This window comes from Coturnix japonica, chromosome 3 (genome assembly GCF_054131305.1).
Source record: "Coturnix japonica strain WE chromosome 3, WE-NBRP24, whole genome shotgun sequence".
Classification (NCBI taxonomy): Eukaryota; Metazoa; Chordata; class Aves; order Galliformes; family Phasianidae; genus Coturnix; species Coturnix japonica.
In genome coordinates this window covers 31975332-32003290 of record NC_140665.1, presented here as the reverse complement: position 1 = coordinate 32003290, position 27959 = coordinate 31975332, and the positions used below count along the sequence as shown (strand labels likewise).

The 27959-nt window shown below is 35.7% G+C and overlaps 1 protein-coding gene across 5 annotated transcripts in view; it reads left to right on the top strand.

Moving 5' to 3' along the window:
- The window catches only part of CRIM1 (cysteine rich transmembrane BMP regulator 1), a 160694-nt gene that overhangs the window by 83474 nt on the left and 49261 nt on the right, over positions 1-27959 (top strand). For 4 of the 5 annotated variants that reach the window (XR_014944706.1, XM_015857694.3, XM_015857693.3 and 1 more), the window contains 3 exons: positions 4006-4126; positions 17414-17535; positions 27595-27777. The exons of the other annotated variant lie outside the window; for it this stretch is intronic. Coding sequence is in view for 3 of the 4 variants with exons in the window: in XM_015857694.3 (XP_015713180.3) it covers positions 4006-4126; positions 17414-17535; positions 27595-27777 (426 nt within the window). In the remaining variant the exon portion in view is untranslated. The remainder of the gene's footprint in view (positions 1-4005; positions 4127-17413; positions 17536-27594; positions 27778-27959) is intronic. 5 annotated transcript variants of the gene reach the window in all.

Here is a 27959-nt window from a genome sequence, read left to right as displayed (position 1 = left end):
TTTTCATAGAATGGCTTGGGTGGGAGGGGACATTAAAGATCATCTAGTTCCAATCCCCCTGCCATGCAGAGGGTTGCCATCAACCAGATCAGACTTCTCAGGATCCCATTTAACCTGGCTTTGAATGCCTCAAGGGATCTTTTATGTCCTCCTTAAATTGTGGAACGCAAAACTGCACCCATTGCTTGAGGTGAGGCTGCGCACTGCAGAGCATTCCTTTCTTCACCATGCTCACAGTGTTCAGTCTGATTCACTCCAGGGTATGATTGGTCCTTTTGGCTGCCAGAGCACATTGCTAACTTGAAGTCAGCTTGCAAGCAGCCAGAACCTCCAGATCTCTTTCCATGGGGCTGCTCTCCAGCCTCTTATTCCACAATCTGTACGCATATCCAGGGTTACTCCATCCCAAGGGCAGGGTCCAGAACTTGCTCTTGTTAAACTTAATGTGTTTGATGATTGCCCAGCTCTCCAATTTGTAAATGTCTCTCTGCATTGCCCCTCTGCCCTTGAGAGATTTAGGAGCTTCGCCCAATTTAGTGTCATCCACAAACTTTCTTTGTATGCCATCAAGTCCTGCATCCAAGTCACTCAAGAAAAAATTAAAGGGAACTAGAGCCTTGTGGAACTTCACTAATGACTGGCCACTAGCCTGATGTAATCCCACTTACTATAACAAGCCTGGCCCATCAGCCATTGCATTAGGTTTTTTACTAACTTCATAGTGGACTTTTTGTACAAAATAATACTCTGTAAAACAGTACTTTATTTCTATCCGCAGTGTGTAAGTAGACTTTGAGTAATAAATTCAGTGAATAAAGAGTGGAATTCAGTTCTAAGTTAGAAATTATGGTTCCTGTACCTTTAATTTACTTATCATCTCTAGCATGAGTTCATGGCATGGGAATTACTCCAACTGAAATGATCTTTTTTTTTTTCTGGTACCTAATCTTCATTTAAACACTTGCAATTCTAAATCGGATGTTGCCATTTGGGATCTTTCTTCAGAGAATTTAACTTTCTGAGTAGTCAAGGCCTGATGGAAAGTCTGAGCTCAGCAGTAATTTTTAATAAGTAGTGTTAGATGATGCATAGGGATCTAAGTTGTGCTCCACCCTGGTACAGCTTTAGCACAGAAAATTCTGTCTGGAATTTTTACAGGCTTGCACGAAGGGCGAGGGTCAGAAAAATCAAATGTTATAGATAGTAGAAAGTATAGTTATATAACTTCATTCTTTATTGCTTTCAGAAATAGTACATGGTTGTTGCTTGGTTAGTTTTTTTTATAGATGCCTTCTTAGAAGGTGATTTTGAAAGGACTTATAAAAAGAGTTTGGAAAAAGACAAGAAAATCAATTGGAAAAGTCTAAGATACTTTTCTAACAGCTGGAGAAATGGCTGATAATGGTAAGGAAGAAAGCAATTAGAACTACTCAGTAAAAATAAGTAAAAGCAGCAGGGATGTATTGGGAAGTATATGTGACAGTGAAGTTAATAAAGTCATTTAGTCAGTAAGAGAAGTGCTCTGGAAGTCTGGGAATGTTATCTTTTCTGTTGTGTTTAGCATTTTCTAATGTGTGAAGAAGTGTAAAAAGGATGATGGATTGTCAAGGAGAGATGGAAACAAATTAAACTATAAACATAACATATGAGGGTATTTTAGGATCCTATTTTTTTTTCAGGAAAGGTGGAGGGGATGAAGGAGGTGGGAAGGGCTTCTGTGGTTTTTGTTTTTCCTCCTTCTTTTGAAAGAGAAAATGTAATTAATGTTACCAAAAGTAGTCAGGTTGTATTATGTCATTAATGAGGGCAGAGTTGAAGTGCATGTTGACCTGAAAGCAAAGGGTGTTGTGTGATGCTTCTTGGCTGTTGTAGAAGTTGACTTTGTACTCTTGCAATAGAACTTCAGGAAACTTTTACTTCTGGGAAAATCAAACAAAAAAACTATCAAAAAACACAAAGCCTTCCTTGTGCTGAGCCAGTGTTGAACCGTAGGTGCAAATCCTGCCTTGTTATTCAGCTACTAGATGTGCAGGCAGTTATTTGGATTTCATCTCTGCACTATGTATGCTATTCTTTGAGAAGCTAGTGCAGTATGTAAAGGTGGAACTTCATATAATTGTGTTAATATATTGCACTAGAAAGTAATTTTCTCCTAGTAATTATAGTTTTATGATTGGAGAACCTAGGTTTTGTAGTATACAGAGATGGTTGCACATTACTACAGGTGAGGCATGTTTTGCAGCTATGATAGGAGTTCTGTTACATTCTTATAGGAAAAAAAAACCCACAATTCTAACAGTTACAAATTCAATCCATGAACTGAAGTTTCATAAACATTGAGTGCAGCTTCATTAATAGGAAATTTCAACGTTTGAGTTCTTAAAGTGATGTATTCATCAAACCAGATGTCTACAGCTTAATGTTTCTAGGAGAGACAAAGATAATTTTATTTAGACAGGATTTATAATTGTATTAGCTTTCTAACCCTAAAGCTGTTCATGAAATGCACACATTAGATAATTGCTGGAGTCAAAGTAAGACCTAAAAACAAAACTAGCATTTCAGTGGTGAATGGTTGCTGTCTCATTTTTTAGAATGATAATGCAGCTAACCTGGGGAAAACTTTGTAAGTAATACAGAATATGATTATAGATTGTTCTGTTACCTTACAATATTTTCAGCATGCTGGAAAGTTAAGCTAAATACTTTTGGAATTTTGAGAAACCAATATAAATCTGAAAGTAGCAGGAACATTTTTTTTCCTGCTTCTAATCTCTTGCCTCTCTTCACCTCTGTCATGTGAGGAAAGACTGACAGAGCTGGGAATGTTTAGCCTGCAGAGGAGAGAACTCAGAGGATGTCTCATCAATGCATAGGAATGGTCCTGACCAGCCTTATCTAGGCTACCTGTTAGAGCAGGGTGATTAAACCAGCTGAACTTCAGAGATGCTTTCCATCCTCAACCACTCCATGATTATCTTAATAATGTAATAACAGATACCTCCTAGCCTGGAGAAAATGTTGAGAGGGCATATGAGTGTGGACTGTAAAATTCTGAGAGTGGTGGATAAAGCACACTGTAGATCCATTGTTCACCAAATCCTACTAATCCTAACAAGAATTAGAATTCTGGTACTAGCAAGAGGTCAGTGTAAAAAAGTAGTGAATAGTGGGACCTTGCTACCACAGGAGATTATGGAGCAACTATTTAAAAAAAGAAAAAGAATTAGACAAGTTAATGCACAACATGTACATAGATGTGTATGAGAGTTTGAGGACAACATACCAAATATTTTGGAGGCTGGTAGAAGAGGAAGGAATGCTGTAAATGGTGTCCCTAACTAGTATCTCTATTTGTCACCATTGGAGATTGGTTAGACAGATGAGTACTTTGACATAACATGTTTGGTTTTCTTTATTCTGAAGAACTCTTCATCTTGTCAATGAACATAGATCTAATAATGTGCATTTCTGTTTCACTAATCTATCCATCTATATATAACTAAACATCTCAAGAATAAGCCTTAAAAATGGATTGTGCATATGCGGACACATATCCAGTGTATTTTTTACATTTGTTTATCTATTTCCTATAATAAAGGAATTTTACTATTTAAACAGGTTTTGACTGGGAACGGAATGAAACAATATTATTTTTTATTGTTTCTAAAGCTCTTGGAAAAAATACATTCTCAATAATCAAGTATATTTCTAGTAACTGATGTTATTCACTAATTTAATGATTACTTGAGGTTGCCTGTACAACTTTTATAATTTTCTCATTAAGTGATATTAGTTGATAACTGAGTCCATAATTTTGTACAGTGTATTTTAGAGAGGGTGAAAGCCTTTTTTCCAATGTTATCCACCAAGCATGCAGTCAGTAGTTGCATTTTCTGATTTAAATTTAAAGACTGATGAATAACTGATTGCTTAAGGTCAATTAATTTATCAAAAGCTTTTAAAACATGAGTAAAAGGAATTTCTTTTCCCCTTCCTCCTTAGTGTTCAGTGTGGACTGCAGCACAGTGGAATGCCCTCCTGTTCAGCAAGTGGTTTGCCCACTGGATAGCTATGAAACCCAAGTCAGGCTGACGGCTGATGGCTGCTGTACCCTACCCACAAGGTTTGTGCCTGGATGGTTGAGTATTCTTTTTGACATCTATGTTTTAATTCTGAAATTCAAGTAATATAGATGCAAGATCACGATGCATACCTCAGAGGCAACAGAATGTAATACAAGGTAGAACATACATGCAGTTGGTTAAAAGATTATCAGGCTGATAGAAATATTAAATCTGTCTTCTTCAAGCAGAAGATTCTTCTAGTGCAAATGCATCAAATTTTACTCTCTTTTTTTTTTTTTTTATTAAGTGAGTTTCCAGTGTATTCAATTTGTTTTACAAAATAAATCATTTTGAGAAACGTCTTTGGTGTTATGGAATTAAATGATGGCCATGGCATCAGAAAATCTTACCTAGCTAAAGAAAATAAGGTATTTTTTCTGTGTAGAATTCTGCTTTAGTATGCAGAAAGATGATGACTGTCTGGAACCATAGGGAAAAAGAAGTTTCAGATAGTCATTTCATTTTATTTCAGTCTGTTAAGTAAGTGTAGTTTACTGCAATTCAAGAAAATAAGACAATTTTGAGTTACTTTTTCTTTTTTCTCCAGAGTTCTGTGCCACTGTTTCAACTTCTCTTTTTGCAGCCTACTTTCTCAAACCTGATTGAGCGTTATGCTCAATAAATATATAGTCAAGCAAAAGGTACCTTTACTGAAAATATTTTACTCAATACAGAGAGTATTTATTGTAGATATGAAACAGGCAGGATTTTTTAGCATAAAAGTATTTCACACTGTACTGATCTGCCAGATACCTAGCCACTTGTAAAACTGTGAAGTAGTGATAAATTTGTGAGTTCAGAAAGAAGAAAATAGCAAAGGCCTGGGTTGAAAAGGATCACAATGATGATCCAGTTTCAACCCCCCTGCTATGTGCAGGGTGGCCAACCACCAGACCAGGCCACCCAAAGCCATATCCAGTATGGCCTTGATTGCCTCCAGGGATGGGGCATCCGCAGCTTCCCTGGGCAACTTGTTTCAGTGCTTCATCCCCCTCCGTGTGAAAATCTTCCTCCTAACATCTAACCTAAACCTCTACTGTCTCAGTTTAAGACCATTCCCCCTTGTCTTATCACTGTCCACTCTCATAAACAGCCGTTCCCCTTCCTGTTTATACGTTCCCTTCAAGTACTGGAAAGCCACAGTGAGGTCTCCCTGGAGCCTTCTCTTCTCCAGGCTAAACAATCCCTGTTCCCTCAACCTTTCCTCATAGGAGAGGTGCTCCAGCCCTCTGATCATCTTAGTGGTCCTCCTCTGGACCCACTCCAAGGGTTCCATATCTGTCTTGTGCTGCGGGCCCCAGGTTTGAACACAGTACTGCAAATGGGGCCTCACAAGGGATATCTTTACCACTGGGTACCCTTTGGATACATATTTAATATAGTAGCTTCTTGGAAACTGTTGTTTACATGAAATATGAGGACAGTGGTAAATTTTTACTTTCAAATTTGTTTCAACTTCCTCAACTAAAAACTCTAGATAGGCCAAATAGATTTTGTTTCCAAAAAAAATCAGATTGAGTGTTATATTTCTGCCATGTGCTGTACTGGTAAAAGTTGTGGGTTTTTTATTGTTGTTGTGTTTTGTCAGATTGTTTTGTTTTGCTTTTGTGTGGAGAATGAAAAATAATTCACTTTCATCTTTTTATGTAATAATTTAAGCATTCCTTCTATTAGTGAACACGGAATACTGAAAAAGTCAAGCTTTATTTACTTCAGAAAAATGATCATTTAGAAATATTTTCTATTTCTAGGGCATGCATGAGAACTGGTCATATATAAAACATCTTAAGCAAACAATTCTTTCTTTGAAATAATCTTTTTTTTTTTTCTTTCTTTGATAATATTTTAAAATATAGCCAGTGGTTTTGCTGTGTGTAAAATGTAACTAATGTCTGAAATGTACTTGCATGTCTGCATGGTAACTAAGTGACCAAAAGAGTATTCCCATCTCATGCATACAAAGACCCCAAGCAGGCTCAGGTTGTGTAAATTATTAGATTATTTGGAATCACACTGAAACCACTTGAAAATCTGATAGTTGTGCATTTTTGGGATCAGAGTTTAAACAGGATCAGGGCTGTGATAGATGTGTTCTGAGCTCCTGGAGTCTTATGATCAGATCAGAATTTCTGAGCATGTTTTTGTGTTAATATTTGTATAAAACTGCAGAAAAACATAACTTGGAATAACTTGTCTGGATCTTCAGGCAGGTTGAAACATTTACAAGAGTCTTGTACTCTTCCATTAATTTTATTTTTGTGACTCAGATTATGTTCCTTTATACAGTTGTAACACAGTGTAGTATATTTTTGGATTGTGTTAATTCCAGTTTTTTAAAATTAATTAAACCAAAGTAATGGCACACTTTTTAGCAGAGGAAGTAGGAAGGGAAGGATAGCCAAATCTGGCAATGCTAATGCTAACAGAAGAAGTGAAGAGCAGTGAGTGTCATGGTAAGGAACTAGTGGCTGTGTACCATTTATTTACTTTGTTAACAGCTGACAACTTCGCATACAACAGGAGCAGATACATGTATGCTTGTCCTTGGCTCATTTTTAATATGCAATATTGTTGTTTCCCCTTTCCTAAACACCTTGAAGATAAATATTTCCTGCACCCTTCCTCCCTCATTTTTTGGGCATGAGTCAGTCGCAATGAGTCAGTGTCACAGTCCTTTATCTCCTTAGATGAACTCTTAAAACATGCACATGTTGGCTTGAATCTCCTGCTGATTGCATGGCTTACTTTCCTGAGAGGAGACAAACATCCAGTAGTATGTTCGCTAAATCCCAGTAAGAAGATTGCTTGACCTGCTTATTTTAAAAGTTCACACCAGAAGCCCAAATATTTTCTAGATTAGAAAAGACTCTGAAGTAATTGGTATGTTTGCCCAACAAAATCTCAAGTAGTGTGCCTTGTCTGAGTTTTAGCTTTAAGAATGCCATTTCAAGGTTTTGGTGGGAGAACAAGGGTAAAGAACAAATATAAATGAAACACAAGTGGAGCAAATTACAGACAAACTTTAAGAAGAGTGGGCTGTTGAATTAATGAAATGGGAATACAAGTCATAAAGATTAATTAGTTCATATTTCAGTTAAAAGTGAAGAATGGCTTTTGACAGATACCATTACTTTCTTGCAAAATTGGAGTTTGAAAGGCTTCAGATTGAGGGATGGGTGAATCAACATTTTTTGATTCAGACCAATTCACCATCACTTAGTTACAGATGGTTGCATGGCGTTGCAAATGCAAAACTTTCAATTGGATAGAGTGGTGTGGAGGAGTAGCACTATAGGCTTATTGTTTAGAAGTAAACCTCTGAAAGAGTTTCTCCAATGAATTAGTCATAGATTTATTTTTTTTTTTCCCTGTTTGAATAGCCTTTGCTCTGTTGGTTTTACTTTATATGCAGTTGCAATGTCTCAATCCGTGGCTGCTTTGAATGGCAATTCCAGAGGTTGTTCTGCAGTATCATAAAAAATGATGTTTATTTGTCAAGCAAAAGTATTAGTTCTCTGAGTAATATGATAAAATGTTGGTTTTACATTGTAGTGACCTACTCAGCTCTGTCAGGGGACAGTTCACATGTGTGTTTTGTTTTTTCTCCTGCATTAAGCTATAATTGGAAAATAGCCTCAACCACCCTGCCCAATTAAAAAAACAAACAAAAAAACATCAGCAGCATACCTTACAAGAATATGCAACCTGCAGTATTCCTTAGAATGATTCTGAAATGTATGCATTGAAAACAAGAATATACTTTATGTAATAAAATCTAGTGTGATATCTTAAAGTATTTGTCAACAGGTAGTGAAATTGTTTGAAAGAGATCAATGAAATTGATCCCTGCCACTGATATTTAACAAATTGCATTTTTCCCACATAGTACCTGTCAATGATATTAAAGCTTAAAAACAAAAAGCAAATCCATTTTCAATATTATTATATGTACCCTAGTGTGGAATTTCTAAATTATTGCCACGGTAAATGTATTTAGACTTTCTATTTAAGTTTTCAAGCATTTAACTATATGCCTTATTTACTTATTTATTTTTACATTTTCTCAGTAAGAAGTGGCAATAAAATGGTCTGGGTTAATACTCAAACTACATATTGATGAGAAGCTTTAGAGACTGTAATTAGACTAAATATCATAGAAGGGATATCTGCATTTTATGTTGAACATTAATGTCTGAACATTAAGTACTCGATAAATGATGCATCTCAAAGCAAAATTTCAGTATTCCTTGTTGTTTTATTTGGATTGCACTTTAAACTTTTTTCTGAAGCATTTTGGTCTCATTTATAAGTTTAGATATTAAAACATGCTGATTTAAAATGGAAAGCAATTTTTACTGCAGATATTGGATGACATATTTCAAGCTTACCTTGATAAAGAGATGTAAACTACAGTTTATTCAGATTTTCAAGGTCATATTTGCCCCTTCTAGATGTGAATTTGTTAGAGAGAATGGCAACGGGCATGATCATGGGACAGTTTCCAAAGGCGATTCTTAGTATATTTTTAAACTTGTACAGAATTGTGTTCTGGGATATGCAAAAAGTATTTAATACTGAGAAGGGCATGGAGAAACTAAATATATAATTATTACTTTTTCTTTCAAATTAAAAATAGGGGATCTCAAAAGCTTAAAGAGAAGAGTCTGTTTTGTCTGCTTATCTGTAGCCTCTGATGGTTTGGTTTTAGGGATACCTGTTCTTTCCTAGATATATTGAGTAGAATCATAGAATCATTTGATTTGGAAGGGACTTTTATATGTTATCTAGTCCAACTCCTGTGCAGTGAACAGGGACACCTACAGCTACATCAGGGTGCCCTGTCCAGCTAGATCTTGAGTGTCTCTAGGGACAGGGCATTCGTAAACCACTGTCTGTTTGAACATGGGATAGGAGTGTAAATAATAAACTTACTTGTCAAGATCCTGATGTTTGAGAGTATAGGCTGTCTCTGTAGACACTGTAGCTGGCATCCCAGAATACTTCGGGATGTGCTCTGCAAGGTACAGTTCCAGCTCCTCATGGGTGTTTTCAGAATGTACCCAGAGGTGGATTTTATGCTGTGTTGATGAAGAATTGCTTAATGATGCCCTGGAAAAATGTTGTAATGGCTCTTGCACCTTCTTTTTCTCAACTTTTTACTTAGTACAGCAAACCAGTGAACTCAAATAGTTAGAATTTTTTGCTAGATGACTCTTCAGTCTGACCTGTTGCAGGTATTCAGTTGTATGTTGTTTTGGAAAAGAACTGAGAGACTTTTAAGTGATATTTGTTGTTTAGTAACTTAAATATTAGAATGATTTTTCACTGTTATTCTGCTAAGCACCATAGAGCCTAGAGGAGAAATCATTGTAGGACAACGATGTGTTTAGGAATGCGTAACACTGAGTTTTTCATTTCTTACGCTCTAAATGAGGAAAAAAATATATGACTAGGAGAGTTTGGAGTTATGTTTCCTAATACGTTCTATAAAGAGCAATTGTACCTTAACGGAGCACTATTTTGGTAAAGCAGTGCGTGCTTGGAATTAATACAAATGTTTTTCCTCAATTGATCCACTTCCAGACTCTCCTAATTTATATTATTATTTCATTATTAAATGGAAAATGAACACAATCTTTTAAAGACTTGACCCGTAACTTAGAAGTAAATAAATAATAAAATATATCGGAAAAGACAAGCCCAAGGTGAGTTTAAAAGTAGCTCTCTAGTTCTCTTAAAAATTACCTATCTTTTGTGTCATTGTTCTGGGATGTTCATTTTAAGATCCTGGTAGCTTAGTTCCAGGGAAATCTATTATACAGAAGAATAAACTTACATGCTATTAAAGTTTCATGAACAGTTTGGAATTGGCTCATAATTCATTTCTAGCAAAGTGAAAGCACGCTTTTCCAGTCTAGAAATGTTTTGTTTGGTTTTTTTTTTCTTCACAATCAATGTTTGCTTTTACAGTAATTGTGTGAAATTGTTCTGGCCATCCCCATCCATTGGAATGCTCACATGAAGAAAAAGAGGTTCTGCATGTAATTTATTTTTTTGTCTGTTAACGTGAAAGTTGGGAGTTATAGGAATACTGAAGCCAGCACAGTGAATTAGTTACAAAACTATTATTTGTAATATTGATCTCTGACTTGCAGTCATTAGGGATTGTTCCATCTGTATACGAATTGCATACTATAATTGCTCATCAAAAGTAGTGCAAAAAGAAGATATTTGTAATGCATTTAATTGTCATTTGTATAACACTAAAACTCAATAACTTTGGTTTCTAAAAATTATTTTCATATTATGAAAGTTAAGGCTAATAAAACCTAAGGAAAGTGTAGCTGGTGTACCTAGTGGCAAAAAAAAAAAAATAAATAAAAAAAATTGCATGAGAGAAAAGTGTCATCTTCTAATACAATATTAGAAAAATGCAGGATTAGACTGATATATGTTGTATTTTATTAATGTTCAGATGAGTTCTGAAGAGTTTGTACTTATATCAGTGTACAGTAGCCAGTTGCTATATGTCTGCTGGTTTCATGTGGCCATTCTCTTTTTCCTTCTCATCTGTGTGGAAAACAGACGAGTTAATCCATTCAACCAATGGATGAAACTGAGTCATCATCTTTGGGTTTGAGTAAGGCCTGGAAAGTTGGTAATCTCTTTGATGTGAATGATGATTTTACAGCTTTCCCCTTCCTAGCATCTGTTCTCTACTTCCTAGCAGTAATTATATAGAAAAGATGCATGAAAGCAGTTCCTTTTTGTAGCATCTTTAATTTAATGCTATGTAATCTGTTTTTGAGATGTTTAAAAGTTTCATGCCTGTGAAGACTATTACTTAAGACTTGTGGAAAAATTCACTATTATATACTATATCTGTAATTGATTTGAGCCTATATGTATATCCAGAATTCTGGAAAGGAATTTCTACTTGGGAGCATGCTAGCTTTGATTTTTAGGTATGTCCCTTGAAAGCTTAGAATAGGAAGAACTTTCGTATGAGACATTTAGTTCATGTCTAAGTGATAGAAAATTTTTGAGCATGTGGGAGTGGTCCAGTAATAAGTATCATATCTTCCTTCTGCAGTTCATCTGCAGGTTTGTTAATAATCTCCAAATAAAATACTATCTAGAAATAAAAAATAAAAATAAATATTAAAATTAAAAGTTATGTGGTAAAAAGGACTATTTTCATTACTGATGTCTTTAGTCATATCTTTAAAACTGAAATGCAAACTGTATAAAGCAATGACTGAACTTGTAGGCTAAATTTCTCCATTCCATGTCTGAAGGTTAAAAAAAGTCTAGCTGAACCTATTGGACAGAGGTGTCCAAATGGCTGAAATTTTGACTGTAGTGTCACTTCTTATGCGGAGTTAAACTTTTCTAAAGCTAGTGTTTGGTTAATTTGTTAAGCTGTAACTTGGCATCTTCCCTACTTAAATCATGTCATGGCTTCAAGTGTAATAATATGGATAAAATCCTTCGCTGATTTCATGAGATTGCCATGTGAGTATTTCCTTTTGCTGCACATCATCTCTTAAGCCCTATGCTTAACAGTAAAGAGGGTGTTGTGTTTAATCTCCTTCCCTTGCCACCAATTAATCAAGCTTTGATAATGCTGAGAGTTTTTATTGAATATTGCCTCCTTTATTTATCTTTCAGTTGTTTGTATTATTGACAGATCTGTGGTAATTTTCTCCAGTACATTTAGCTAACATAAATGCTAGTTACGGTAACATAAATGGTACTAAAGTCCTGCAAGGAAGAAAAAAAAAGAGGCTTGTGATAAGATTTCCACAGGAATGTGATGTATGTTTCAGGAATGCTATTCTCCATTATAGCTGTTTCAGACTTGATTTTGTTTTGATCCTTAAAATAAATATCCCTCTCCCAACCTTAGCCCCATTCCAACCTTCCCATTCACTGGTATTATGTCTTTTTTCTGGAGTGCTTGTTCTTATTTTCATAGCCATTATGGCTTATGCTTAGAGATCTCTTTGATCCTACCATCAAAACAGCTTTTCTGAGGCTACTACGCTTTTCCCTCTTTTCATCTGTGTAGTAACAGAAGCAAATGAACCAAGATAATTAGATTTTAAATTAAAAAAAAGAATTGTCATTTACAAATATCTTGTTATTCTTTTTCATTTTTGAAATTCTGGTGATGGGGGAAAAAAAAGTAGGAAAAGGAAAGGAAAAGTGATGTTAGAAATTAAGAAGAAAAAAAATAAAAGGGAAATAACAAGTGACAAAATTATTTCTGCTGGGAAGAACCTTAAAAACTGAAGGGAATTCAAATGAAAAAAACAGGCTATTTGTATTACTGAAGCTGCTTCTATTTCTGTCTGCAAGATGTTAATGAACACAGTTGGATTTTGACAGTAGTCTTGTATATAGTCCTTTATTTACTGAAATTAATTTGCTCGGTTTTTGAAATTTCCAGTTTTGTTGTTTTTTGTTTTTGTTTTTTCTTTTTTAACCTGAAGAACTGGAGACGTTTCCTTTTTACCAGTTGAGTTGATTCTGTTTTCTAATTTTTTCCATCAAAATTTGTTCATTTAACTTGTGAGCTAGGTTCTGGTTACTTCCTGGTCATTCTGTCACCTTTTCGGGTCGTCCTCTGTGATATCTCTTGGATGATTGTTTGATCCTCTTTTTTCTCTTTCTAGGCTCTTATTAGTAGACTGTATTCTCTTACAGGACTATCCTTAGTTACTAAAAGGACATATTCCTCCTTGTTGACTTCTTCTGTTAGGGTATGTGCTACTATCCTGAGGTGAGTGCTTGCTTAGAGCCTTTGCTTTAATAAGGAATTTGAGAGTGAGATACTGAATGTCAGCTTCTTGGTAGCTCAAGTAGTGATGTCGCTTTAATCTTGCAGTTTTTCAATGTCACTGCACTGTTTGATTTTACAATAGTGTAGCAATAGTCTGGAGCACATCTCCTTGAATAATAAGCTGAAGGTGCTGGGCATATTTAGTCTGGAGAAAACTGTGGGGAGATCGCATTACAGCTTTCCAGTATTTAAAAGGAGATCATAAACAGGAGGGAAATCAACTTTTTGTACAAGTAGATAGTGAGAGGATAAGGGGGGGAATGATTTAAACTAGGGAAGATTTAGATGTCAGGAGGGAGTGGTGGGAGTGATGAATTACTGGAACAGGCTGTCCAGAGAGGTTGTGGATGCCCCATTCCTGGAGGTGTTTGAAGCCAGGTTGGATGGGGCCCTGGGTAGCATGATCTAGCATCTGGCAACCCTGCTTGTTGCAGGGAGGTTGGAACTTAATGGTCCTAGAGGTCCCTTCCAACCCAAGCCATTCTATGATTCCATTATTCTAGTTTGTGTTGAGAGACAAAGCAGTATGTAAAGTTGTCATCTCTTTTAGAAGCTTTCCCTGTAGAAATTTATGCTGTATGTGTGTGTATTCCTTAGGCAATTTATGACTATAGAAAGAGCACTTCAGAGGCAATGTTGTGCCTTACAAACCAGCAGCCTGAACTTCTGAATTTCATAGAAATTACTTAGAGAGGGATCACGGCCACTGGCAACAGACTTTTAACAGTCTAGCCTACTAAATTTCCTCCAAACCTAATGCTCTGTAACTAGGCTAAGATACGTTCTGCACATGGACAGCTGCATGTGATGAAGCACAAAAAACTAAAACTTCTCTTCCATCTGTCTTCTCTAAAACACTCTTCAGTAAGAAAAGAAAAAAAATCTAGTAGTATAAAGCTGATTTTTCTCTCCTATTAAGAAGTGGTTCACTTATTCAGAATTTCCAGATGTTTTTGTTCTGGCTGTGCTTCAGCTGTGATCAGCTACCAGAATTCCTTGGGTTTCTTATTGAAAGTCTTCTGTCTCCAAAACAATGTTTTCCATGCTAATAGCCTGGAAGATGGTTAAAGATTTTCCTAGCAGAGCTAGGAAAAGAATGCAGAGTATTTAAAAGTCCATCCGAGACTATTTAATGCTTTGACATTCTCCCATGAATGGAATTTCTTTATCCAAATGGGAAGTCAACTTATAAAAACTTTGGAGGGTGGTGTCTTCTTTGATTTGACTCGTTTTGCTGTTTCTGAATGAATATGGTAAGTTTTCATTATTCTCAGTGGGAGGGATTCATTTCTTTAGAAAGGAATGTTGACTCCTAACAATCTTCTAAACATATTTTTGGCTCATGTTTTAGAAGATTGTCTAGTGTAAGTTATTTGTTGTTTTGGTTTTTGTTTGTTTTTTGGACAGTTTATCATTAAAAGCAGTTGACTGAGAAGGTGGGAGAACAAAAGAAGCTACGAGCTATTAACCTAACCACTTAATATTCTTCCAGAAATCAAGTCATTCATGATAACATGTGAGATAAAGGACAGGAGCCCAGTTCACAGGACTTGAAATGTTAAGATCTGCACCTGTATTTCCATTATGTCTGCTATTTTCTCTGCTGATGTGAATTTTTATAGTTTGATTTGCGTATTTTCCCAGAGGTTATTTGTATGTTGAATATAGGATGGTTGAAATGAAATGTAGTATATTTATTTTTGCCTTTAAATTCCCATTGGTTTTGTCAGTACTTCTGTATTTTTTAAGACTTTTTTCCTACTTTGGGAATACATAGGCACTTATTTCAGGGCTTTTTCATTTGCTATTGATTGTTTTTTCTTTGTCTCAATTAGTATATTCTTTTTCCTGAGGTGGGGAAAGGTGAGATATTAGTATAGATTTCTTTAAGATTACTTACATATCTTTGTGTACTCTTGTCTATTTCCTTTCTTTTGTCGAAAGGGTGTTTTACATGGCCTTATTCTACTGGTACTCTTAGGTATAAGTTCTACTTCTACTTGTAGGATGACAAAAAGGAGGGTTAAGTCTTTTCTTTTAATTTTCTTTGAAGGGACTTCTCTATCATTTGTACATCCCACTTCTTTTCCTTCATTTCTGCTTTTTACCATCCCAACTTTATCACCTTGTTATCAAGCTGAAGAAGAAAGGGACTGACTAATCTTAAAGGTAAACTGCTATCACAAATCCTTCAGGTTTTTCATTTCCATGCAGTAGAACTGTAACATTTTTCACCATCTACATCCCTGAAGACAAAGGGCATACAGTAAATAAATTAGGTTTTGTTGTTGTTGTTTAAAAACGGTTGAAATCAAACATATAATAAATAAAACTTAAATTTCTGTATCATGATTTTTTTGTTGTTTTAATTTATTGTCCTTTCCTGATATGACAAGTACAGTGCTATCAAAATTCCTGAAATACATTTTAAGCCTTAGGAGGTATGTGCATGGAGTATTATATTACATATAAATGAAAGGACTAGAGGGAATGGCCTCAAGTTGTGCTGGGGGTGACTCAGGTTGAATGTTTAGGAAAATTTCTTCTCCAAAATTAATCATGCGCTTGAATGGGCTGCCCAATGATGGTTGAGTTACCATCCCTGGAGATGTTCAAGAAACATTTAGATGTTGCACTGAGGGACATGGTTTAATGGGGAAGTATTGGTGGTAGGTGCATGGTTGGATTGGATGATTCTGTGATTCTGTGATGATCTTGGAGGTCTTTTCCAGCCCTGGTGATGCTATGATTCTGTGATTCTACTTCTGTTTATTTTAACATCTTTAATGACCAGGTAATCATTTATGTGATGAATTTGTGAAATAAATTATGAAATATGGTGTAATAATATTAATTTCTCAAGGAGTCTTTTATCCCCTTAGAAACACACAGTGTTATAGTAGAATGTTTTAAAACACTTTTAAGGTATTACAATAAAAGTCCCAAGAGATTACTTGATCTAGCTTTTATTTCTACTGGGAAATTTCCTTTCATTGATATGTTAGAAAGAAGAGTAATACATTTTTTTCTAATGCCAGTGAAGTTAAAGGAAGAACTGTTAAAAACTTCCTTATTGAGAGGTGGCTTTTTCTCTTTCATTGAACCTTGCTTGCTAAGGTGATCTGCGTGGTAAGAGAGAATCAAACTTCTTGCATTTTAAGATTAAAAAACAAGAAAGTTTTTTGTGTTTTGTTTTGTTTTTTTAAGTACTAATAATGTATCTTGTCAAAGAGTGTTTTAATTTCAGAATTGTCTTGGGACACTTAAATGTATTTGAAATAGTCATACATAGAGTCCTTATTTTCATTTCTTTAGCTTTTTTCTGATGAATTCCTTTTTCCTTTTGAAGCTCGTATGTATTCATAGAATGCTAAATTAGTCTACATTTTTAACTAAAATTTTTGTCACCTGTAATTAAAAAAAAAAAAAAAGTTCTATACTGTGATGTTGCTTTGCTATGATATTTGCATATTTCTCTTTGTTTGTTATGTCTCCTACTTCTATTGACTCATTACTGCTTATTCCATTATTATGCCCGATGTTTGGGGCAAGGACTGTTAAATGTAAACTCAATGGACATCTCAAGTCTTTAACTTTTAAACACTTATGGTAAACATAAAATAGTGAATCTGGAAACAAATGTGACTGCTGTTTTATCACATTTTATGTACTCCAGTTCTTGAAGATATTTTCTTAAATAAGGAGATATTTGCATGTAGAAAATGCATTTAAGTGATTCAATCAACTAACCACAATATTTAAATATTTACTCTTCTGCAGATAAAGAAAACACCATGAAAGAAAAACAACCCAAAACCTGAATAGCAAGTCAAACCCAAAAAACAACAAAAAAAGACCCTGAAATTATTTCTGTTTCACTTAGATGTAATGATTCTCCATGAAATCTTCCTCTCTTTAATTATTCCTTATATAAAATTGGCTGTAATACAATTTCCTAATGAGAGGACACAATTTCTTCTGACTAGGTTCAGTTGCAGCTTATTAGCATTTAATCAATTTCAGTTTTTCACAGGATAAAAGGAGAAGCGTATGTTTTCAAATTAATGAATTTAGCTATTTTTAAGCAATCTGAAAAAGTATTCAACTGAAGTTTCGATGTTGTACTGTACGACCTTTTTTGTTTCTGACTGCTGGACTAGCAGATAGTTAAAATGTTATAAGTTATATTCAGATAGTTATACCATCAAAATAAAACACCATCCCAACACAACAACAACAACAAACTACCCTTCCTTCTCTCCCTCTCTCCAACCATTGATAAATGGTTTTGGTCATTGTGTTAATAAAAGGTGATTCTAAAATATGAATATACTATTACTGAAATTTATTCTACACCTTTTCATTTTCCCTTTCCTATTCTTCCCCCTTACATGTGGCTTTATTCATTGATGGGGTTTTCCTTAATTTTCTTTGGTTTCAGATGCGAGTGTCTCTCTGGTTTATGTGGTTTCCCCATGTGCGAGGCAGGCTCCGTTCCTCAAATAGTCTCGCGTGGAGATGGAACACCTGGCAAGTGCTGTGATGTCTTTGAGTGTGTCAATGGTACGTGAAGTTTTCTCTTGTACCTGTAGAGGAGGATTTTGTGTCTGTGGGAGAATCTGGGTATATAGTTCTTCATACTCTACTGTCAAGATTTGAGAGACGTTATTTTCTTTGAGTTAAATCAGTAAGAAGAAACTGGAAGTTTAATTGAAGGCATGTAGCAGGAAAACATCATTTGCAAGTTGTGTCAGGTTTTTTGAATTTCTAAAGCATGTTTTTCACTGTAAAGCCAAGGAGTTAGAATTTTTAGTGAAAAGCTCCCCCACTTGTGTTTTCCAGGCACTTTTTTGCCAGTTACAGCTCTAGAGTCCTTTTAAAAATGTTGGTTTGGTTTGTTTTTTTGCTAAGCATTGAATCAGCTTCTTGGAGTGCTGTAATGAAGAGCTGTTTAGACTATTGGGCTCCCTTTAAAAAAAGCACTCTAAATAAACACAATAAGTTTTAGCACAAGTGTAAAACCATTGGAAACTGCAGTTCAATATAGGAATAGACTGATTCTCTTTTTAATTCCAGATGGAAATGTTTAGAAAAAAAAATTTTAAAAACTTTAAATTTGTTATGCAAATTTGTAACTTTTGATTTGTTATGCAAATCTTAGGATTGTGCGGTGTTATATATGGTGAGTTGGAAGAGACAGGTATTCAGCTGCTGAAGAAAAAGATTCTTGAAAGGCTGCGTGCTCAGATAATTTCTGAGCATAAGAAAATTATGTGTTGGTTAAATATTTACTTGTTATTTATTTTATTTATGTAAATATTTATTAAGCATTATTTAATAGTGTTCCATTGTACATGTATCACATGTTTAAAGCTATTCTGGCATTCTTTTCTGCACATGCACATAAATGTACGTATCTAAAATAGACACTCTTCTAGGAGAATGTTTGTGATGTTTATGCATAAGAATATTCTAAATACTCGCATGATGATTTAAAAATAACCTGCACTGCCTTGTAGTTTGGGATTTTGCAAGTGCATTTAAGAATGGACAAGTTCATCATGTATCAGGGACAAATAATGCAAGACACACCTCTCAGACAGTGATGTCCTAGAAGATGAACACTGATAGTAACTTACTGGATAAATGTCTAGTATGGCAAAAAAAATTATCTATATATATATATGTGTGTTTTTATCTATATAATTTATGAAAGTATAAATTTAATATGTATATGTTGAATAAAATCTCTACCCTTAATTTTGTTAGTTTGAAAAGAAAAGGAGGTGGAATGATGCTTAAGAGTTTGAAAGTTGAACACTAATATATGGTTCTGGTTTTCAGAAGTATCTTGAAATATTAGTAAGTATAAAATGAATGCCTTAGATATCAATGACAGATGGGGAAAAATATATTACAATGATAGGCTTAGATCAGTTTTTTCATTTAAAAAACAAAAATGTCATAGGCATAATGAGAGCCAAATCAATGAGTGCTAGCACACGCTGTTCTCAATGGTGAGGGTGGCTGACTGTTGGCACAAACTGTTAGGAAGATGCTGAATTCCTTATTTCCTTGCTTCCCAAGTATGATTAATTGCCATTTTGAAGAGCATGTTTTTTTTATCAAATGCAAGCTAATGGAATTATAGATGGTAAGTGGGCTAATTATGAACTAGTTCAATTAATTCTCGTGTTTGAAAACCTTTGAAATTGAGCAAGAGTGTGTAGTAAAAAGGAATTGCTCGCATTGACATTCATACAGTTTTCCTGTTGTTATAATGGCTATTTAATGATAAAACCAGGGGAGTGGAGGGAATAGAAAGCTGTCAGGATCATCAGTACTGATCCTCTAAATTACCTTGACATAAAGGAATAACTTCACATAGGTTGCAAATTAAAAAAAAAAAAACAAAAAACAAAAACATTCCAGTTAGCGCATGTACTGTGGGGTAACTACGTTGTGTTTTTAGGTGACCCTAATAATGTACACCATTAACGCACACCTGCCTTCTGTACTTTGTATGTGTGGATGGGGTAGATAGGGTGCTGGATAGAGGGGAGGCTGTCTGGAAAGGACAGGGAAGAGTTGGTTGACCCAGAACAGAACTGACTGGTGTTGAGGGGTGGTGTAATGGCAGCAAAATGCAAATAACATAGAGACACTGTTAGCATCATCTTTGCTGTTTGTCAGTGTTTGGGGATCAGGTCAGTCTTCTTTGACAAAAGCTTTTCCTTTAATATTGTGCTGTTTTAGAAGTCATGCTACAGATTACTAGGTTTTATGTGGTTCTCTTTGTAACAAGTGCATTCCATCTCAAACTACCACTAGGTCATTCCATCAGAAAAACATGCTTATCTGCACTGATGGACACCTCAGTAGTAGTCATTTTTTGCATGTTGTGTAGCTGTTGTGCTTATTCCTGTCGCATTATACGTACAGCAGTAAGTCATTACATTCATTGTTGCGTATATGCTTCAGATTTACTTAGGTCGCTCCAAAAGTAATGCCTGCTATTTATTTCCATAGAAACTAAAACAGTCAGAAAGAGCACAATAATACTAGTTGATATAGCAAATTCTCAGCAACAGAACACTTCTTTAACATAGGCACCACCATTAGCTATGCATTTTCATCAGCAGTGAACAAAAGCCTGTACACTACACTCCTAAAAATCTATACCAGCAGAGGTGACCCACTGTCACCACTGCTGAAACACACCACCACCACTTCACTGTGTGCACATTCACAGTTTGTTCTTCAGCTTTTGGGAAGTGTTGTGAACAACTTTCTTGTTGGTGATGTGCACGAAATGTACTACGGAGAGATGCTCCATATATTTCTTTCTGAAATTTTATTTTACATCAATATGAGCAGAGAACAGAAGATTTTACGTAAAGCTGATGTAGTGACTGGAGACATAATTTTGTACTTTTAAAAACACTACTGTGGTTAAAATAATTTACCATTACGACTAATGAATAGGTATTCAAATCTTTCCTTCTAGATGGTACTAGATAGCATGTTATAATTTCGGAGGAAAACTGAGCGAGAGGATTCCTTCACGCTGTGTTTTACTGAGGTGAACGTGAGGTTTCTCCAGATCCACTCAACTTTTATTACTCATTTATTTTTGTCTGCTAACAGTGGTGTACTGCCTTCTCTCCAGGGAGAGGCTGTAAGGAAAGAAATGATTCAGCATTCGATTACAAGCATCAACAAATGAATCTAAATAGATTGAAGGCTACATGTGCAGCAAGAGTGGAAGTGTTTGGAAACAAGAGAGCATCCAAAATGCCTGTTCTCTAATTAGGTATTGACTCATGGCCCTGTTGAATATAGGTTGTGCTGTTGCACGTACTGACTGGGAGCTATGCCTTTAGAAATTTGAGAGAGCAAATTGCTAAGCATCCTGCAGCTGCTTTCTTCTGTCAGTCAGGGCTTCCACTTTTGAATAAGCTTCCTTGAATACAGCCACTACTTTAAAAGGGTCTCTGATGGCTTTAGGAAAGTCACTTGGAGAATGGGCCTAGTTACCATGTCTGAGAGCTCCAAGGTGGAGGGGAGCAGGCTGCTTTCTGCCTCTGCCTTGCCAGGAGTGGCTGTGGAGCCCTGGGGCTCCTCCATTGCCCCTGGAGGTGAAGGCCAGTCTTCTGTTGCTCTTCCAATTGAGAATGGGTATACTTAGTGCATGACCCAAAATTACAGGCTGGCAAGGATGACAACTGCCACAGGGAAACTGTGACCTCTTCTTTATTGCTTTTCCAGTCTTTACTCATGATAATATGGAAGTGAGCTCCTAAATCATCAAGCTCATTCACTCAATGTGACATATAACCTATGCTTTATAATGGCATGTGTAATTTTTTCCCAAATTTGAGAAGATATCACTGGTGTATTCAAGCCATTTTTCTTTTTTCTGTACCTCCTGGCTTCCTTTACACTTGTGGCTCTATAAGGGAGGTACTGCATTGGAGGAGAACTTAACTAATCACACTTTTTGTTACCTGTTGATGCGATTACTCCTCACAGGCTTTATTATTCTGTTATTAAGCTCATGGCATGGAAGAGGTTAAAGGTAATGCCATTACTTCTAAAGGGAAATATGAATCACTTTTTTTCTAAAGGGCGCATCAATGAATGCTAAAGACATTTGATGTGGAGAATATGGTGCCAGCCAGGAACATCTTCACTAAAAGAAATAGACAAGTCCAAGTGGAACACCCCACAGGCATCAGTTTGTTATATGATCTTGCTATTCACTATACTAAGCCTCGCAAAGTGTATGTGACAGAGGAAAACATTATTTTCCATATGCACAAAGAAATAAAGATCCGACCAAGACTGTAGAGTCTGTCATAGAGCAGAGAACTGAATATAATTCTGATTCTAATTAAATATAACTCACCCCATGTTACTCCCCAGGCATCTAAAAACAAAGGGACTTTTTTTTTTTTTACTGTAAATTGCCAACTACTTTAAAATAAAAAAGAAGAGGTGTGAAAAGCTGAAGACCAGTCCAAGAGTAAATCTTACTTCATTTATTCATGTCTGTTAACAAAAACCAAGATACTAGGTATATATTTTGGAAATAATTTTGTACCATGTATGAAGTATGTTAGATGCTAGATGGTGTAGTTCTGTGTGGTTTTATAAATAATGCAATTTTTAGCATTTACTTTCTGAAGTAGTAATGATTTTTGCCAAGGTGAATCCTCTTGTTAAGGAAATGTCTTCTGACTCTCAGATATTTGCATATGCTTAAACCTGGACAAGGCTGCCAGCGCTTTGGAGGAAAAGGTATGCAGAAGTCCTACTGCTGAGCTTTATCATTTAGTTATTATGCCAAACCACAACCTTGTGTTAACTGATTTGGGTCTTTTCCCTCGAATTTTAAACTTATGCATTTGAGGCAGATCACAGATGGGCTTGTGATGAGCTATGGCAGTGCTTTCAATGGTGCTGAGATTTTTGCAGGTGCTTCTGTCCTATTGGCATGCCTAGAGCTAAACAGATCACAGCATGTATTTTCTAGTTTGGTAGATTGAGAGAGAATACTTAGAGTTAATTGTATTCCTCTGTTAAAAAGGACATGGCTTGTTTCCACAAGATGCTTGGAAATTTCGTGTACAAAATCTCGCACAGCAAGTGGGTTTTAGAGTATTGCCACAGAGTTTGGTGGCCCCAGCTCCTCCTTTGGCTATCCAGGTAGATTTCTGTGCTATGTCATTAGCTTACTGCATGATGCTAAAAAGATATTTTCTAGAAGGATGTATAGATAAAAGGTAGAGAGCCTAGAGGAAAACCAACTATCAGACATTTAGAAGCATAAACTCATAAAAAAATAAAAACTGAAAGGAATGTGTGTTCTTAAGCCTCAAGAGAAAGTGGAGATTGAGACACCCAGGATCAATCCACTTAGAAGCAAAACTGCAGTTTGGGAAAAAGTAATAAAAAGAGTTGTATATACCCCTGTCTATTCTGAAGATGGGAAAAGTAATGAAACTTGGATGACTTACTTTTTTGTGTGTTCTGTCTAACCTGAATTACTCTTGCTGCAATTTGAGCTTTGTGGCAGTAGCTGAACTGTGGAATTCTTCAGTAGTTTGCAGTTTCTTGGTTACTGCTGGGTTTAAAGAAGGCAAGACTGGGAAGGTCTTAGGTGGAGCTGCTTCTGTTGTAGTACCTTTCTGCACTCTTTTCTTCTCCCTATATGGTGCCTTGAAAAGAAGTCTTCCCTCTCTGAAGGCAGTGCCATAAGGTCTTGTCTACTGTGAAAAGGAAAAAAATAGAAGACATCAGTATCAACCTGTGCAACTGCCTTTCCTCTGAAGAAGTTGCTGGGTTACTGGATTGGAATCTGCTGGTGAGGTAGACCAAGAAAACTGTTAGGTGCTGTGTATAGCTTAAGGCATCTGGATACCTGAGGAGTTTGTAATGGGATGATACAGACTTCCTTTACGAGAAACCTCACTATATAAACCTAACTTTTTCCATTTGTTTTTAAATGTAATTTTTTGAATGTTCCAGTTTTCTATGGTTATTATACCTCTGTTCCCTGTCATTTTTAATTTCTTTCACATTCTACAGATGGCAACAAAATAACAGGAAACAAAATAATGTTTCATTCCTTCAAAAAATTACATAAAAGCATGCATAAACAATTACACTGAGTTAGAAATAATAGCTACAGGTTTGTCTTAGTCCTGATTGATGTTCTTAGATGCAAGACAAAAGGACTTTGCAGAGTGTTCCCACAGATGTGTTAACAGGGAATACATTGCACAGAGTACTAAAGTTTGAAGAGTAAGAAACCACATATTTTCTTCCACCTGGCTTGCTCTGTTATGTTTGCAGGTAAACAAAAGCATACAATGTGTTGCCTTTTTACATTCTATGAACTAATTTAACTGAAGTTTATCCTTTTCTTTTCTAAACTCCTTATCAGCCAAGCTTTTGAAAAACAGAAAGCTTTTCTGTCTTTTATTTGTACCGACACAGGGCAGAATTTTGTCAACTTCCTTCCCTTTCATTTAATGGAAAGTTTACAGCACTTGCACCAATTCCTTCCAGGAGTCTGGTACAAATTCTTCTGTAGACAGAAAGAATGTCCAGAGCGCTGCAACTACAAACCTTTTCATCCTTTAAACAACAGAAAATTGTTTTTAATCTCTCTTCCACTTCAGATGGGCTAGAAGAAAATGCCCAAACTTGCCTACAGACAGCTGATGCCTGAGCTTGAAATGTGCTAGAAATAACCATGTGCAGAATAGTGCCTCGCAAGGACTGGATTGCAAAACTCATGCATGTTAAGCAAAGATAACCATCAGTACAGGGAAACTACAGGGGTCTCTGTAACAGCAAATTTATTTTGTATTAGTCCAGCCTATAGGTCTTTATTAGATTTAAAGGTACAAGGTAAAACGCCATAGAAAACTGATTTGATTTAAATAACTAAGTGGTGTCTGTCTGCAGTTCGGAGATAAAGGTCTTGAGAAGTGAGCACTTTTTTGTGTTCAGATAGTGCATGGCTGCATGTCTCAGTGAAGCTTTGACTGTAGGACTCTTGCAGGACTCACAGTAAAAAATATGGGGATCACTGAAGCAATCTCTAGAGCAAAATTTATGCCAGAGTTCTCCCTGATTTAACTGGAGCAGGAACTTCAGTGCCAAGTCAACTGTGCCCTCTTAGTCATGCATGGCTTGATATTGGAGCAGAGATCTGATATCTGTCCAGTCACAATCAGTGTAAAGCCAGCAGGAGCACTTACTTCATTGTGCTGGGTCATGTCTGTTCTACACTGGCTCCTTCCACAGGTTTGTGGCGGAATGTCTGTGCCCAGTGTGGATTTTCTGTCATAGACTAACTGATAGCTGGCAGACACTGAAGTCAGGTTTACGAATCCATGGCCTGGATGGCTGTCTCATCCCTACTGTGTCATTTGGCAGTTAGCATCAGAAAAGGGATTTGGGTTTGCAGATACACTTGACTGCTTGACATTGTGCATGTCAGTCTATTGTAACTGTTTTGTCACACAGGGAGGTTTGGTACTTGAAGAATTTTATGTGCAGCATTTTCTCTGTTGGTCAAATAATAAATTCATGGTTGCCAGCCTTTTGGGAAAAGTTGTGTTTGTTTAATAATAGCTTTATACTCTTTTGTTCCTTTGTGGCTATCATATGTTGGTCAGTAAAGCAATAAAATTAGCACTATTTAAAACAAAAACAAGTGAGAGAGAACTCTGAGTATCTTCCAGCATGTCCCACTAAAAGAAATGTGTTGGTTCAAATTCCACAGCAAGATGTTGGCTCCTTTATTCACTTTATAAATATCTAAACCTAGAGTTCTTATTATGTTTGTTCTGGCTTGACTGACTCGTTAGGCTGCACAGATCTAACAACAGTAATCCTTGTCTTATAGCTAGATGCATATGGGTAGCTCAGTAGTTCAGTATGAATGTGTATACACTACCATAAATCTGGTTTGTAAAAATACACAAATAGTAATATTTTACAGCATTTTTCATTGTAGGAATAAAATACATTGTTTCCTCTCAGGACTTTTCGGTTTCTTGCTTCTCTTTTTTTTTTTTTTAAAAAAAAAAAAAAAAAGAAAAAAAAAAAAAAAGAAAAAAAGATAATTCATGGAAGATGTTTGTACTTTCCAAACTAGGCAGACATTCAGATATACTGTTGGGGTGGAAAAGTAAAAAAGATCTAGAAAGCTGCAGTCAAAATAGTAAAGTCAGGAACAAATGGATTTAAATGCCTTTTAAGTTCTTGGCACTTTTTCCTTTTTAAGAAAGTTTTTAGACTAACAGCTTGAGCTACATAAACTTGAAATATTTTTCAAGTGTTTGTTTATGTGAATAGCTTTCTAATGAGGTCATAGCTGTTTTCCCGGACACAGTGGTATTTCCTCTTTTTACTTTCTTTTTTATTTATTTATATATATATATATATATTTTTTTTTTCAACACTGCTTTCTACATTATGCCTTGAAGACCGAACAGGCATGTAAAAATCAAGCATTGCTTAGGATAATTCCAAGTTTCAACTCTTAACATTTCACAGTCATTTTAAATAACTTGAGACTGTAACTCGGCATAAATGTGAGTGGAAGGAACTACTAAGATCACTGAGATAATTTAGAATTTTGAAGAAAACCTACATGAATATCAAGAATAACATATATGAAAAGTTCAGACTCCAAAATTAAGAAGATTCAGGTGGATACAGCAAATCCTGAATTTTCATTTAAATATTTTCATCTCCCATGTGAGATTGAGTGCTAACAAAAACAATAGAAAACCTGACCTCAAAGCAGGTACGGTTATCACCTTTCATGTAGCTGTTTCATACATGTAAGTGAGGAAACAGTCTTCCATATCGCCTGTGGAAATCAACAAGATATGCAATTGCCTGCTTTTTAATTTTGACTTTGTGTCTGAAGCAAGTTGCTTCCTTTATCTCAGATGCTTTGGTTTTAAAAACAGTAGATTCATAGCTAACTGAGCAAATACATCTGCTAAGTAGACACTATTTTACTTCAGTTATCTGCTCTCCAGAGTCTTGGGAAAGTTGCAGAACTTATTCTATAATGGGAAAGAGAAAGGAGGCTTCAGTGAATAATACAATGATGAAACTGTGAAGTCATGACTTCCTGGTGACTAATGTGGTATAGAATGTGGTATTCTATAATTGTATTTGTTCTACTGTGTCAAAACAGTTCTGTGATTCAGCTGTATGCTGCGAAGCTGTGCAACACAGTGCGTGTGTCTGTAGCAGGCTGAACTGAACATGTCAGTTCAAGTTCAAGACTTCAAGTCTTTTCCCAAATATTTAGGAACTTTGGCCTCTCAGTTTGGATTGAATCATAAGTTAGGGATCTGCTGTACAAGAAATAGTCAAGTCAGAGAAACAGTCAAGTTAAAATAGTCTTGCTGTGTTTTAAAAACACTGAAATGACCAAATAATGGTCATTACAATGGAGATTATTTTTATGTGGGGAGTACAGCAGTGAGGTGACTAGTAGGGCTCCAGTTTGATTGAACCATGTAGTGTTTGGAATTCGTATCATGCAATCCTAAAATAAATATATCTTTTAACTACTAACAACAACAAGAAGAAAAACAACAACAGAAAGCCCACCAGGCAGCTCTAAGGCAATTTTATCCACTTGTGTACTAGAATCTTGTAGAAAGAGATTGCTCTTAAAAAAAACATCAGAAACTCACTTTAAAAATATGTTTTAAAAAAAAAAAAAGGCATTGCTTCATTTGCTGAAATTTGAAATAGCTTCTTGCTCATCTGGAGTGAAAAAGATGTAGCACCAATAAAGAAAACAACTTTCCTTCAGTATTTTAAATAAATCAGAATTCTAATTGTGAATAACTAGCTGCTCTAAAAATGAATTTGGATAGCAGTTCTTCCATTGTTTAAACAGACAATAACATATACTGTGTAGTTAAAAGAAAACATAGATTTTTTTGTTGTTGTTGTTTAATGAAGGAAAATTTAGTAGTTTCCTTCTCTCTGATTTTGTCAGTAGCAAAATGGGTTTAATTCTTTACCATTTATTATTATCTGTAAAATACCTGACTCATTCCTTTCTTCTTTCAGAAGTGAAGCCAACTTGCATATTTAACAGCGTGGAATATTATGATGGAGACATGTTTCGAATGGATGCTTGTCGCTTCTGTCGGTGTCAAGGTGGTGTCTCTATTTGCTTCTCTGCCCAGTGTGGTGAGCTACACTGTGACAGTTATTATGTGCCAGAGGGAGAGTGCTGCCCAGTGTGTGAAGGTACAGTATCTTTGAAATCCATTTTTGTATCCTTCTGCTTTTGTATTTTGTCCTTTCATTGAAAATGAGTGAAGAAGTGTTCCATATTGTTCTAAAATTTGTCAGCTCCTTCTTAATTTGGTTTTTCTCTTACATTTCTTGATATGATCTTTCCCATGCTCACATGTTCTGTACCTTTTGGG